Raw genomic sequence first — 12,052 nt, 5'->3', positions numbered from 1 at the left:
ACCATTATTTCGTTTTATACAGGATAATTCAGGCGTTCCTGGGGGTTTAGGTAAAAGTTGCACGTTATTTATGCTGTCTCTCGCATTGCCAGGTTGCACAACCACTATTAGATGTTTAAAGGAATTTGAGCCTTGGTAAGATTCTTGGACCTTTGCCATAAGAAGCCTTATTTACAGGCCTGTCCATAATATTTAAACGTTATCCAAGTGTACTTTGGGAACTGATGAATCACTTTCAAAGCCTGCTTTTTTGAGTGGTGCCTCTTCAAATTTAGGCTCCGTTTGGCAGCTTTATTTTGGAGTATTTGCTTCATGGTAATGCCTTTTATTGGAGACTTTTACCAAGGCGAAGCCTCTTGCCAACTCCATCCGTGATGTTCTTGGAGGAGCGGGAGGATTCTCAGAAAATGGGAAAGTTACAGATTGATGCCCATGACTATTGCATTAACTTGGGGAACGAAGGAAAATTTAGCTTCAAAAATGACTTTGGGTTATTTACTTTGAATGATTAGGGTAAAGGGCCATTCGCATTCGTAGTGTGGGCTTTGGCATTCTGTTCCTCCCGGCACCAGTATCTCAATCTTGGATCCATTCAATAATAATAATTGATCCTTCATCCAATATAATACATGGTCCAGTCAAGTTATTATATTGATCTGATGTTGTTTTGTTTAAACCTATGTTCCAGTTCCAAGTCAACATAGTTGAGGGCTTTTTTTTACTGCTGATCTCGAGCAATAGTAAGTTAAATTAAATGTAGACGAAAAACCTCTGCAGCCTACCTACATGTATGTTCCAGAAGTGGCGGGCCTCCGTAGGAATGTTTTCTTTTGGAGGCTATCCAATGGACATGGGGCTCCTTTGCCAGCTACTCCATCTTGTGGTATGTGTCGAGGATGGCTTCAGACATGTTTGTGGCATGGCCAGATAACAGTGACATCTCTTTGATGCAGCTTCCTGTATATTGATAATGCTGATTTGCCTTACTTCCTGCAAGAGGGTGTCAGACATCAGGACTTGGGCCTTTATTAGAGCTGGACGGTAGCAGGTGCAATATATATTGTACCCCATGAATCCGACTCTGCTTTTAAGGTTGCCATAATTACCACTCATTTACGAGTTTTCCCTGATCATGGGGAATAACAGGGCATTTCCCTCCTATAAAAATCGACACGCTTAACCAGCCAAAATGTATCTGGCTACGTGATATTTAGTGCAATACTCAGAATACCGATATGTGTTGTTGCTGGAGTAATTTAACAGCCAGTCTGGTATGAGCATTTAAAGGCTACTGGTTTTTAAATCTAAGGAGCTGATACCAAAGAGGATCACTTGAGGATCAATTTTAATACTAAGCAAACCTCTCACACTGGTTTCTGTGATCACCCAAAACTGCACCTAATTCAATGCTTGGAAGAGTATAATAATCCATACTTGTAAAGCGGGAACATATCACCCCTTAAGGTTTCAGAGCGCTGGTGACCGGCGGTGAGTTTAAGTGAGCTATTGCCCAGGGTCCCATGATGCTGAGCTGGGTTGCCGCCGGGGATCGAACCGTGACCCCTGTGCTTTGCAGTCAGCACCTCTCCCAGTATACCTTTTTCGACACAAATCAGGTACAGTTTTAGATGCTTGCGTTCCCCTAGGCTGGGTAGATGGCTACAGATGGGTACATGCAGGAAACAAGAGTAGGCATATGTATGTTTGGGGTATACTGGTTGGCATATAACTTTTTTTGTCACGTGCACTTTTGAAAAAAACATGAACCTTTCTGACTGGTCTGTTGAGTCAATTTTCCAGAACTGTGATGATTAAACCGTTCGGTTGTGTGGCATAGCTGGTGGTAAGCGAGTTTGGGTCAAGCCTAAAACTTACCTCAGAGCCTGATATAAAATTATACGTTAAGCTGATGCCTACAATTTTAGGTTTGTGTGTTGAACCATTTTAGTCAGGTTACATTTCTGGTCTGGTACTATATAGATTTTCATAAAATGTTAAGCAAGTTGGCATATTTGAATTGAGTGGTTCCGTTTATTTATAGTGTGAACAGATTCTGAAAACCCCAGAGCTACGGAATGAATACTACTGATAAAACAAAACCTAATTGTAGGACACCATCATCAGGACGTATATTGATATATAAAAAACGTATTCCTGAAGTAATAATAGAATAATATTAAATTACAAGAGGCGATTTCCTAGATAAAGTGAAATGGAGACACAGTCTATTTTGTGCCATTTTCGTGTTGTGATTGGCCGGTAATCTTAGCTTGCTTAAGCTAAATCCAAAGTGGCGTCATTAATATGGTAAGTACTCATAGAATAATTCATTGCAGAAGGGTGGGATTATGAATAGTGATCAAGTGCATAGTGCCAGGGTTTACTAAAACACACATTCACAATATTGTTCTTTCTTTTTTGACAGTGGAACTGAACTGCTTCATCTGGCTGTGCTACATCCTCGAAAGTTATGTGTATATGCAGTCTCAGGTAAAAATCAACGGCAAATTAATGTTTGTGTGCAACAGACTTTTTCATGTGTCTCCTCCTTGTGTTTAAGTTTGAAGATTAATTGTATTGCTAGACACAAAGCGGGGATGTAGAGGAAATTATCCACTTCAATCAGCATCACATAGTTTCATAAATAGATGAAAGTAGACTCAATACTCCTAGACCTCTGCCAGGAGTATTGTCATGTTTGTGCCAACACGGTTCAATGTTCTTACCGTCTTTCAATAAAACCTTAATTCACGTACACAGGCCGTGAGGCGGTTTCTCTTGGTTCTCCGCCTTGTTAAAAACGTGACAGCATCATCATTGTTTTTTTTTTTTGTATGCTTCCTCCACCAGGAGGAGAAATAACTGGTTAATACAGTAGTGATCAGTGATGGAAAAAGTGAAAGTGCTCAATTGAGGTGAGTTAAAAAAGACCCTGCATTACCTAAACTGTACCATTATTCAGTTCGGAACGGAGGCAGATAAAAACAGTGATGTGCGTAGGAAGAAGTCTTACCATTCTGAAGTCACTGGGGTGATGTCACTGGTGAAATTGTTGTGCGGTCCAGGTGGTCTGTATAAGAGGGTTCCACCTATGGTAAAGTTAGCTGTGATGTGTATCTTGAATGTGAGGTATTCCATATAGTTGGTGCGGGCGTCCATGTAGATGGTGCTGCTAATGGTAGCTGCTTGTGGTCGCCTGGCATCTTACCACTACCTGACTACCTCTCACTCCACTCTACATCACACCAGTGCTCCAATGCACCAAAGCTCACGGGCCTCTGCACCCTGGTGAACTTTCGATCATGCGACCATCTTGCCTACCAGGGACAAGCTTTTCAGTATAACTCAGCCAAAACTATTGGCCATGACAATGCTTGTTTCTCTTTTAAGCTGGTTTGACCACTTTTTCTGTGAATCCTGTGAGAAGCTGGCCTGGTATATGATGTCCACTAATGTAAGTGGGCAGCTTACACCAATCCAGACAACCCTTATGGGGATTCAGGAGGTCTAAGACAACCTTAGAAAGCTATCCAAGTGGTATCTGTGGAGAGCAGTCTTCAGGCTTAGTCTTGAAGGAGTGTAAAACAGCTTGTTTTATCAGAATGCAATCTTATTGTATAGATTAAATGAAAAGAGAACCATGCAGTAGTTATAAAAATATGTATTTATTATATAACTCTCTCTAGTACGTTACAGGATCTCCTACACAGAGATAGACACAAAGCACACAATACTTTAGCAAAGAAATCACAGTAAATAGCACTAATACACAGTGGGCCCCAGGGGAGACAAAACCATATACTAAGAAAGTGGTACAAGAACCATGACTCGAGTCAAGACAGTGTAGAGAAGACGTAGAGTTGCTGGGGAACCGCAGAACCACCCAAGGTAAGTAGATAGGGACCCCAACGCGGGCGTGTGCAGTATGAGAACACGACGTGGGCTCCGTACAAGTCTATTTGTAAGTCACGGTTGGAAGTTTAAAGATTAGGGACCCTTTCCCAGTGGACCCTGAAGAAACCCTGTGGAAGACAGAAGGTTGGAGAGCCACCCCACCCGTGGATACTATGGTACCCAAGTTACCTATCCCAAGGAAGCAGGGTGCATAGGTGTGAAGTGACGTCGGAAACCACAGTCAAACCCTATGGAGGACTTCAGGAAAGTGTCAGGCCGAATCCAAATGTGGATTCTTGAAGAGGAGTACCTGAAAGCAGATGGGACAGAGTCTATGTCACTCGGGAGGGACCAGGAGAATTGGAAGATGGATGCCCTCAGATGTCGTGTGCTTCAGGAAAGGTGACGGTGACCTTGACTCTGCAGCTGCGAGGACTAGGCGATGATGAGTACGACCAGGACCCGGATACAAGCTGTCCCACGAAAGATGTCGAGTGCTAAGGGGTCTGTGTCTGGCGAGAGCACCAGCAAGCCTTAGCAAATGCAACCCACGCAGGAAATCAAGAAGGAGCATGGTTGGACCAGCAAGATCCAGGAGACTCAGCACAAACAGTGGAGTCAGGGCAGGCCCCGAGCAATCAGAGGAGCCCAAGGAAAACAAAGGTGACTCTGAAATGGACCCACAGGCCAAAGGCACAGGAGTTGCAAGAGGACCTCAAGAAGCTCACTAAAAGATGCAGGCCACAATGCACACAATGCAGTGTGGCCGACGATTCTGGTCACTGGAGATGCTCGAGGTGGGGGCTACTTGGAGCCCGAAGATCTTCTTGCAAAGATGTCAACATGCCTTTCCAACTGCAAAGGGGACGCGGTACCCAGGGGTTTGGTTTTTGTAACTCCGACAAGGACTACTGGCCCTCAAACTTGGTAAGAGGGTAGAGCAGGCCTCTGGAGCTGAGGAAAACCACCACCTTTGTTGCAGAGCCTACAGAGTCCGGAGGAGCTCGGTATTTGCAAACCGGTCATGTGTATGTTTATGTTTGGGCGATTTGTATAGCGCGCAAATACCCTGGGGTGTCTCGGTGCTTACAGATTAAAATCAGACTGGGGAGCGCTGTAGGGGGGTTATTGGTTGAACAGCCAGGTTTTCAGTTGTTTCCTAAAGGTGATGAGGGTGGGACTGGTTCTGATGACGAGAGGGATGGAGTTCCAGAGTCTGGCTGTAGATACGGAGAAGCACCTATCTCCCCAGGAGGTTTTCTTGGTTCTTTGGACAGGTAGAAGGTATGCTGAGGAAGAGCGTAGCGATCTGGTGGGTACGAATAGGCAGAAGGCCTTTTTTAGGAACTGAGGTCCTGACTTGTTGATAGCCTTGTAGGCAATACATAAAGCTTTGAATTTGGTCCGGCTTCTGATGGGCAGCCAGTGAAGTTGGCGAATGAACGGGGTGATGGATTTGAACTTGGGGATGCAGAGCAGGACTCTTGCTGTGGCGTTCTGCACCAACTGGAGTTTGCTAAGGACCTTTTCTTGGGCATTAAGCAGGAGGGCGTTGCAGTAATCAGTTCTGGAGAAGATTAGGGAGGTGATCAGCGTTTTGCCGGCAGAGGCTGGGAGATATAGGAGTAGTTTCTTAATTTTTCTGAGGGTAAAGAAAGAGGTGGAGACGACAGCGTTTGTGTAGTGATTGAAAAGGAGTTTATCGTCGAACAGGACCCCCAGATTTCTGACCTTGGTGACTGGTTGTGGAGGAGGACCCATCACGTTGGGCCACCAGGTAGAGGACCATCTTGGAGAGAGGTTGCCGAAGGTCATTACCTCCGTCTTGTCGGAGTTAAGTTTTAAACAGTTGCTCGTCATCCAGGAGCTAATGGCTAGCATTCCCTCTTGAAACTGGCCACAACTGCTTCCCCGTCCTTGTGTACTGATAGTACCAGCTGAGTGTCATCAGCGTAGGAAGTTAAACTTAGACCGTGGGATTTTATCACCCTCGCCAAGTCCGAAACATAAATGTTGAATAAGGTTGGCCTCAGCGAGGATCCTTGGGGCACCCCGCAAGGGAGAGTGAAGACAGGTGAATAGAAGAAGCCTAGCTTTACTGTTTGGGTGCGGTTGGCAAGGAAAGAGGCTATGAGGTCTCTGGCTGTTTGGGTGATGCCCAAGGTTGAGACACGGTCGATCAAGGTGGCGTGATCGACCGTGTCAAAGGCGGCGGACAGATCCAGAAGTATCAGGACTGCTGCGCCGCCTTGATCTAGGGTCATCCTGATCTCATTGGATGCCTTTATGAGGGCCGTTTCAGTTCCGTGACCCTGTCTAAATCCGAATTGGGTGTCGTCAAGGAGGTGATTTAGGTTGATGAACTCCGATAATTGTCTGTTCATTAGTTTTTCGAAGATTTTGGATGGGAATGGGAGGCAGGCAATAGGTCTGTAGTTGTGGTGCCTGTGAATGCAGGGGAGTGACTCCTTCTTTTTTTTTTTGTTGCAGAGTTTTATATAGCGCGAACTAGACCCGAACCGAATCAGGTATCAGAGCGCTGTACATATTTTCCAGTTACGTTACATGACACAGTTACGTTACACTTTCATTTTAGGCACGGGGAGATTAAGTGATTTGCCCAGAATCACAGGAGGTTTTGGCGTCGTTACTGAGACTCGAACCCAGATCCCCAGGTCCGAGGTCGAGCGCCCTAGCCGTTAGGCCAACTCCTCTTCTTTCCAAGGGAGATTACTTCGGTTGTCCTTGATGCTTCACAAGCCTTGGAAGGTTCCTGATACAGGCACAGACGATACAGTAGACTCGAAGGGTGACATAGTCAGGCCCAAACGAAGTCCAGAGTGCCCAGATGTTAGAAGTGCTGTTGTTTCAGTTCTGAATTGTATCCCGTGACAAATCTAGGGATCTACACCCAGGTAAGCCCTTAAGTACCCTGAGAAAAGGGTTAGGAAGATTCAGGGGACCCTCCCAGGGGAGGGTCTGGACAGGGGGGAGGTTACTTCCATGTCCTTTGTCCAGTTTCGCGATAGACTGGGAGCCAACGGCTCCCAAGACTGTTTTGAACTGGACTATGCACAGAGAGACCAAATGGGCCCCTTCATGTAGACTTTCAGGCGCTTGCAAGCGCACCCACCCAGCCCTAATACACTAAATCCTGTCTGGGAGGTTGTCACACCTCCCTGTGACAAGATGCCTATTGTTCTGCCTTCCCCTGCTCAAGCTTGGCTCAGCAGCAGGAGGGCAGAAATGTATCTCTGATCGGCAGCAACCATTTTGTGCTGTCTGAGACTAGAAGACTGGTATCAGGAACACTGAGAGTCTTCCAGTGCTTGTAATCATACATCGGGTGGGGGTATGAATCCAACATGTTTGATACAAAACATGATAGGATTCATTGCAGCCGTTTTCGAGATGGTCATCGCGCGATTCCATGGTGCCCCTCTATACAGTATATGGCTGCTTCACTAACAACCCGGGAGAACGGACTCCGTAGGTTGCAGGGGTGTCCTGCTCACGCAGGGGCACCCTCTCACTTAGAACCAAGAGCCCTACCTTCAGGATTGTAAAGGCCTGTATAGGGGTGACTTAAAGGTTTTAAGTGCAGTGAACCTTAGATATAGTAAGCCTATATCTTTAGTAAGTGGTGCATGCACCAACTTACACAGGCTGCAATGACAGGCCTGTAGTTCCATTTTGAATGGTCTCTCATGGGTGGCATAATACATGCTGCTTTCCATGTGAGACCTTTGGGGTACCTATACCTTGGGTACATGGGTACTGTATACTAGGGACTGACAAGGGTACCCCAGTATTCAATCTGGGATGTACCTAAGTACTAAACACAATCATTTAGGGAGAATTGAGATAGACTGGGGTCCTGATTAGCTGGATCCCAGTCAGACTAGTCAAAAACCAACATAGCACCAGGCAAAAAGTGGGGGTAACTATGCAGTAGGATCCTACCTTCCTACAATCCTCGTCAGCGTCCTTGATCCAAAACTACCATTATAATGAGGTGTCGTTGTTCTGTTTGCTTATTTCCCCAAGTATTTCAGATAGTTTTACCAAGGCTGAAAAGGTAACATGTGAACATCACATGTGCAAATGAAAGCCTGGTACAGAAACGCTTTTAGATTTATTTCCATAAACTTTCGAAAATGTGCATCATTTATTGGTGTCATATGAGGGTAGCAAAAGCAAATGAGGTCTTCTGTTCTTCCAGAATCTGCATTTCAGGAGCATCTTGATGTGTTTTTTTGAAGCACGTAAAATATTACATTCATCTGTGTATTTTTACATGTTGTTATGGATTGCAAAAATATAAAGGTCTTGACAAAAAAAATTGAATCGAAAAAGGTCACGTCTGCCCAAAGTCTCATCTCCCTTTTTGTGTTTTATTTCATTAAAGGAACCCTGGGTAATGTAGAACATGGCAATCAGCATCAGATTAAACTCATGTATGAACACAATCTGCAGCGCACTTCATGCAACATGACGTTTGGGCCATTCGGTGGTGTAAAAGGTAAAATGTGTTTCTGTGCTCTGTGAAGTAGTTTGATGATATACATTTCAAATGCAGTAACTTGTGTATGAACATAAAAGTTGCATTGGATAGGACTTGACCCACGGTTGGGACAGTTAGAGCCCATTACCCTCGTTCATGGGTGAGGTGCAGCTGTGCAGTTAAAGGCAGTTTTTTAATGATGGTTCTGGTGCCTGTCTGCAGAGTATTGTTTTGTTTGTTTTTTGAGGTGTAGATCTTCTGGCTTTAATGTTGGTTTCTTGTACAAATAGACAGTTACATTTTGGACCGTTTCATGTGAGGTTGGGTACAGTTTTCTCACAGTCGAGCAACTTCGACTGTATTGAGGCAATGAACAGATTTACCAAAATGTTATGTTCAATCCTTTCAAATGCATGTCAGAATTAGAAATCAAATCATCCGTACTGCAAATACTTTAAAATACCATGGGTGCTCTCCAGACATGCAGCAATGGTTTAGCCTCGAATATTTGCATAAATCACTTGTCTAGAAAAATATAATCAAACCATTCTTCATGCTTTAGTGATATTATATAATGATGTTCATTGAAATACACACTTGTTGTTTGTCCCTTCATTTCGTGTTAAGTCAGGGTGTAATGTGATCTTTTGTATTTAATCTAGTGATGGCTTGTGCTTTGTAGAGCTTTTTTTGTGTATTTGTTCTCAGAGTAGAAAACAAGCTATGTGCTCTTGAAGACATGTTGTTGCTGTTGCTAAAGAAAACTGAAACACTGTTGCTATGTGCCTGTTGCTTCGATTGTTATTCCACTCTTTCAACGACGACCTTTTAATCTATGTTGCAGACACTCCCTGGTGTTGCCCCTTCTTTATCCTTACACTTTCTGTGTTAGTCGGGCTCTGTGTCCTGGGGTGTAGGATGATCGGAGGGGAATGACAAAGGATTGGGGAATCTCATGGGGGCAGACCGCTGTGGATTTTCCCACTTCCTGATTGAGTAAGCTTAAAGCGGACATGTTTGTTGTACAGCATCCATTTTAGGACATCCCAATTCCTGACTCCTCATCCCTATTTCTCATCCATCATCCCTACTTCTCATCCCTATTTTTTACCCAGCATCCCTGCTTCTTATCCTTAAATCTTATCCATCATCCCAACTTCTCATCCGTGATCCCTGCTTCGTATCCCTACTTATCATCCATCATTACACTTCCCATTCATCATCCCTACTTCTTTACCTTTATCCCTGCTTACAAGAGCTACTTCTCATCCATCATACCTACTTTTCGTTCATCATCCCTACTTCTTTTCCATCGTTCCTACTTCTCCACCATCATCCCTACTTCTCTTCCATCATCCCTGCTTCTCATCCCTATTTCTCATCCATCATTCCTATTTCGCATCCATCATTCTTATTTTCCATCCCTACTTCTCATACATAATCCCTACTTCTCACCCATCATCCTTACTTCCCATCCCTGCTTTTCAACCCTACTTCTCACCCATCATCCCTACTTCTCTATCATCCTGCTTCTCATCCATCATCCCTACTTCTTATCCATCATCCATACTTCTCATAAATCATCTGAACTCCTCATCCATCATTTCTACTCCTCATCCATCATCCCTACTTCTCATCCCTACTACTCATCCATCATTCTTACTTTTAATCCGTTCTTATCCTTCACCCATACTTCTCATCCATAATCCCTGCTTCTAATCCATCATCCTTACTTCTCATCCATACTTCTCATCCCAACTTCTCATCTATCACTCCTACTTCTCCTTCCTACTTCTCATCTATCACCCCTACTTCTCATCCTTCATACCTATTTCTCATTCGTAATCCATACCTCTCATCTATCGTTTTATTTTATTTATTTAAACAACTAGTAAAGCACGCAAATACCCTTGGGTGTCTCGGCTCTGTGGACTAGAAGGAAAGGAAGTGGGGCGAGTGACTTATTGGTTGAAGAGCCAGGTTTTTACTTATTTCCTGAAGGCTAGCAGGGTAAGAATGTGAATATGAAGGGGAAGCGGTTCCACAATCCAGTGGTGGCGATTGTGAATCTTCTATCGCCCCCATGAGGCTTTTTTAGTTCCAGGGACAATCAGCAGGTTGGCTGCTGATAAGCGCAAGGGTCTACTGGGCATGTATGAGCAGAGAGGTTTCTTCAGAAACTCAGGTCCTGTGTTGTGGGTTGCCTTGTATGCAATGCATAATGCCTTAAATTTGGTTCTGCTTCTTATGGGCAGCCAGTGGATCTGCACCTTGGATTTTGGCTTAACCTTGGGGGGGCCTAACAGAATCCCAACGGCTGCCTTCTGCACCAGTTGTAGCTTACTCAGAAACCTTTCCTGGGCATTGATTAGGAGACCATTACAGTAGTCAACCTTCGACATAACCAGTGTGCTGATGAGAGTTCTACCAGTACTGATTGGGAGAAACGGTAGGAGTTTTTTTTTATCACCCTAAGGACATAAAAGGATGAGGAGACAACTGCGTTGGCGTGGTGTATGAAAGACAGCTTATCCGACAGCTTATCCTCAAATGTGCATCCCTACCTCTCATCCATCATCCCTACTTCCCATCCTTTTTACATATGTCTCTTTCATTATTCATCATCCCTACTTCTCATCCCCCTTCCTTACTTCTGATCCACCATCCATGCTGCTCATCCCTACTTCTCATCCATCATCCATACATCTCATCCCTACTTCTCATATTTCATCCATCATCCCTACTTCATCCATCATCCCTACTTCCTATTCCTCATCCCAAAGTCATCCAACACACTTACAATTCTGATTCGTTGGCAACAGCTGGTCAAAGTTAAGAGAGAGAACTGCATTCTATTGGTCTAGCCACTGAAGAAACAGCTTTCTGATTGCATACTGTGCAGTTTACTTCCAGTGAATCCAAGGCTGTATATCATTTCATTTTATGTAAGTGCTTATCTATTTATACAGTCTTCTTCAGAAAGCTCTGATGGTTTGGGGGAAGACAAGAGGCCTACTGGCTTAGGCCATAAATCAACACTTTGAGACCTTGTAATGCAGTTAATCAGAAACCTTTTCTGGTTTCAGGTTTATTTGTGACAAAGAACATGTTTAAGTCTGAGACTATCTTCGTTGAGAGCTGCTTTTTTTCTGTCCTTGCAGTTTGCAGATTTCAGAGGCTGGGCTTCAGTTGTGTATGGAACCAGGAAGAATAAGGCCTGGACAGAAGTGTTACATATGATACAGAAACATTAAAAGGTTTCCTGATGAACCTTAAGCTCTATCTTCATGAGAAGCACTGATGAAGGATGAGAAGTGGGGATTAGGGATGAGAAGTAGGGATGAGAAGCAGGGATGGTAAGTACGGAAGATGGAAGAGCAGTAGGTATGATAGACGAGATGTAGGGATAATGGACAAGAAGTAGGGATGAGAAGTAGGAATGATTGGAAAGAACTAGGGAAGAGAAGTAGGGATGATATTTGAGAAGTAGGGCTGTTGGATGAGGAATAGAGATGAGTAGTAGGGGTGAGAAGTGAGGAATGAGGGTGTCCTAAAATGGATGCTATAGGGTTGCACGGTTCAAGGAGGAGCTCCATGGCTGCTTTTGATGTTAACATAGGGTGAAAAAGCCCTGAGTTTTTTTTAATCATATAT

The 12,052-nt window shown here is 44.1% G+C and overlaps 1 protein-coding gene across 5 annotated transcripts in view; it reads left to right on the top strand.

Moving 5' to 3' along the window:
* Nucleotides 1-12,052, top strand: part of BBS9 (Bardet-Biedl syndrome 9) — a 1,968,820-nt gene that overhangs the window by 105,777 nt on the left and 1,850,991 nt on the right. For all 5 annotated transcript variants that reach the window (XM_078688232.1, XM_078688235.1, XM_078688233.1 and 2 more), the window contains 2 exons: nucleotides 2,426-2,490; nucleotides 8,303-8,416. In XM_078688232.1, the coding sequence (XP_078544358.1) occupies nucleotides 2,426-2,490; nucleotides 8,303-8,416 (179 nt within the window). The remainder of the gene's footprint in view (nucleotides 1-2,425; nucleotides 2,491-8,302; nucleotides 8,417-12,052) is intronic.

Source organism: Lissotriton helveticus, chromosome 4_1 (genome assembly GCF_964261635.1).
Source record: "Lissotriton helveticus chromosome 4_1, aLisHel1.1, whole genome shotgun sequence".
In the NCBI taxonomy this organism is placed as follows: Eukaryota; Metazoa; Chordata; class Amphibia; order Caudata; family Salamandridae; genus Lissotriton; species Lissotriton helveticus.
The sequence above is the reverse complement of the archived record's forward strand: the minus strand, read 5'-3'. Positions and strand labels throughout refer to the sequence as shown.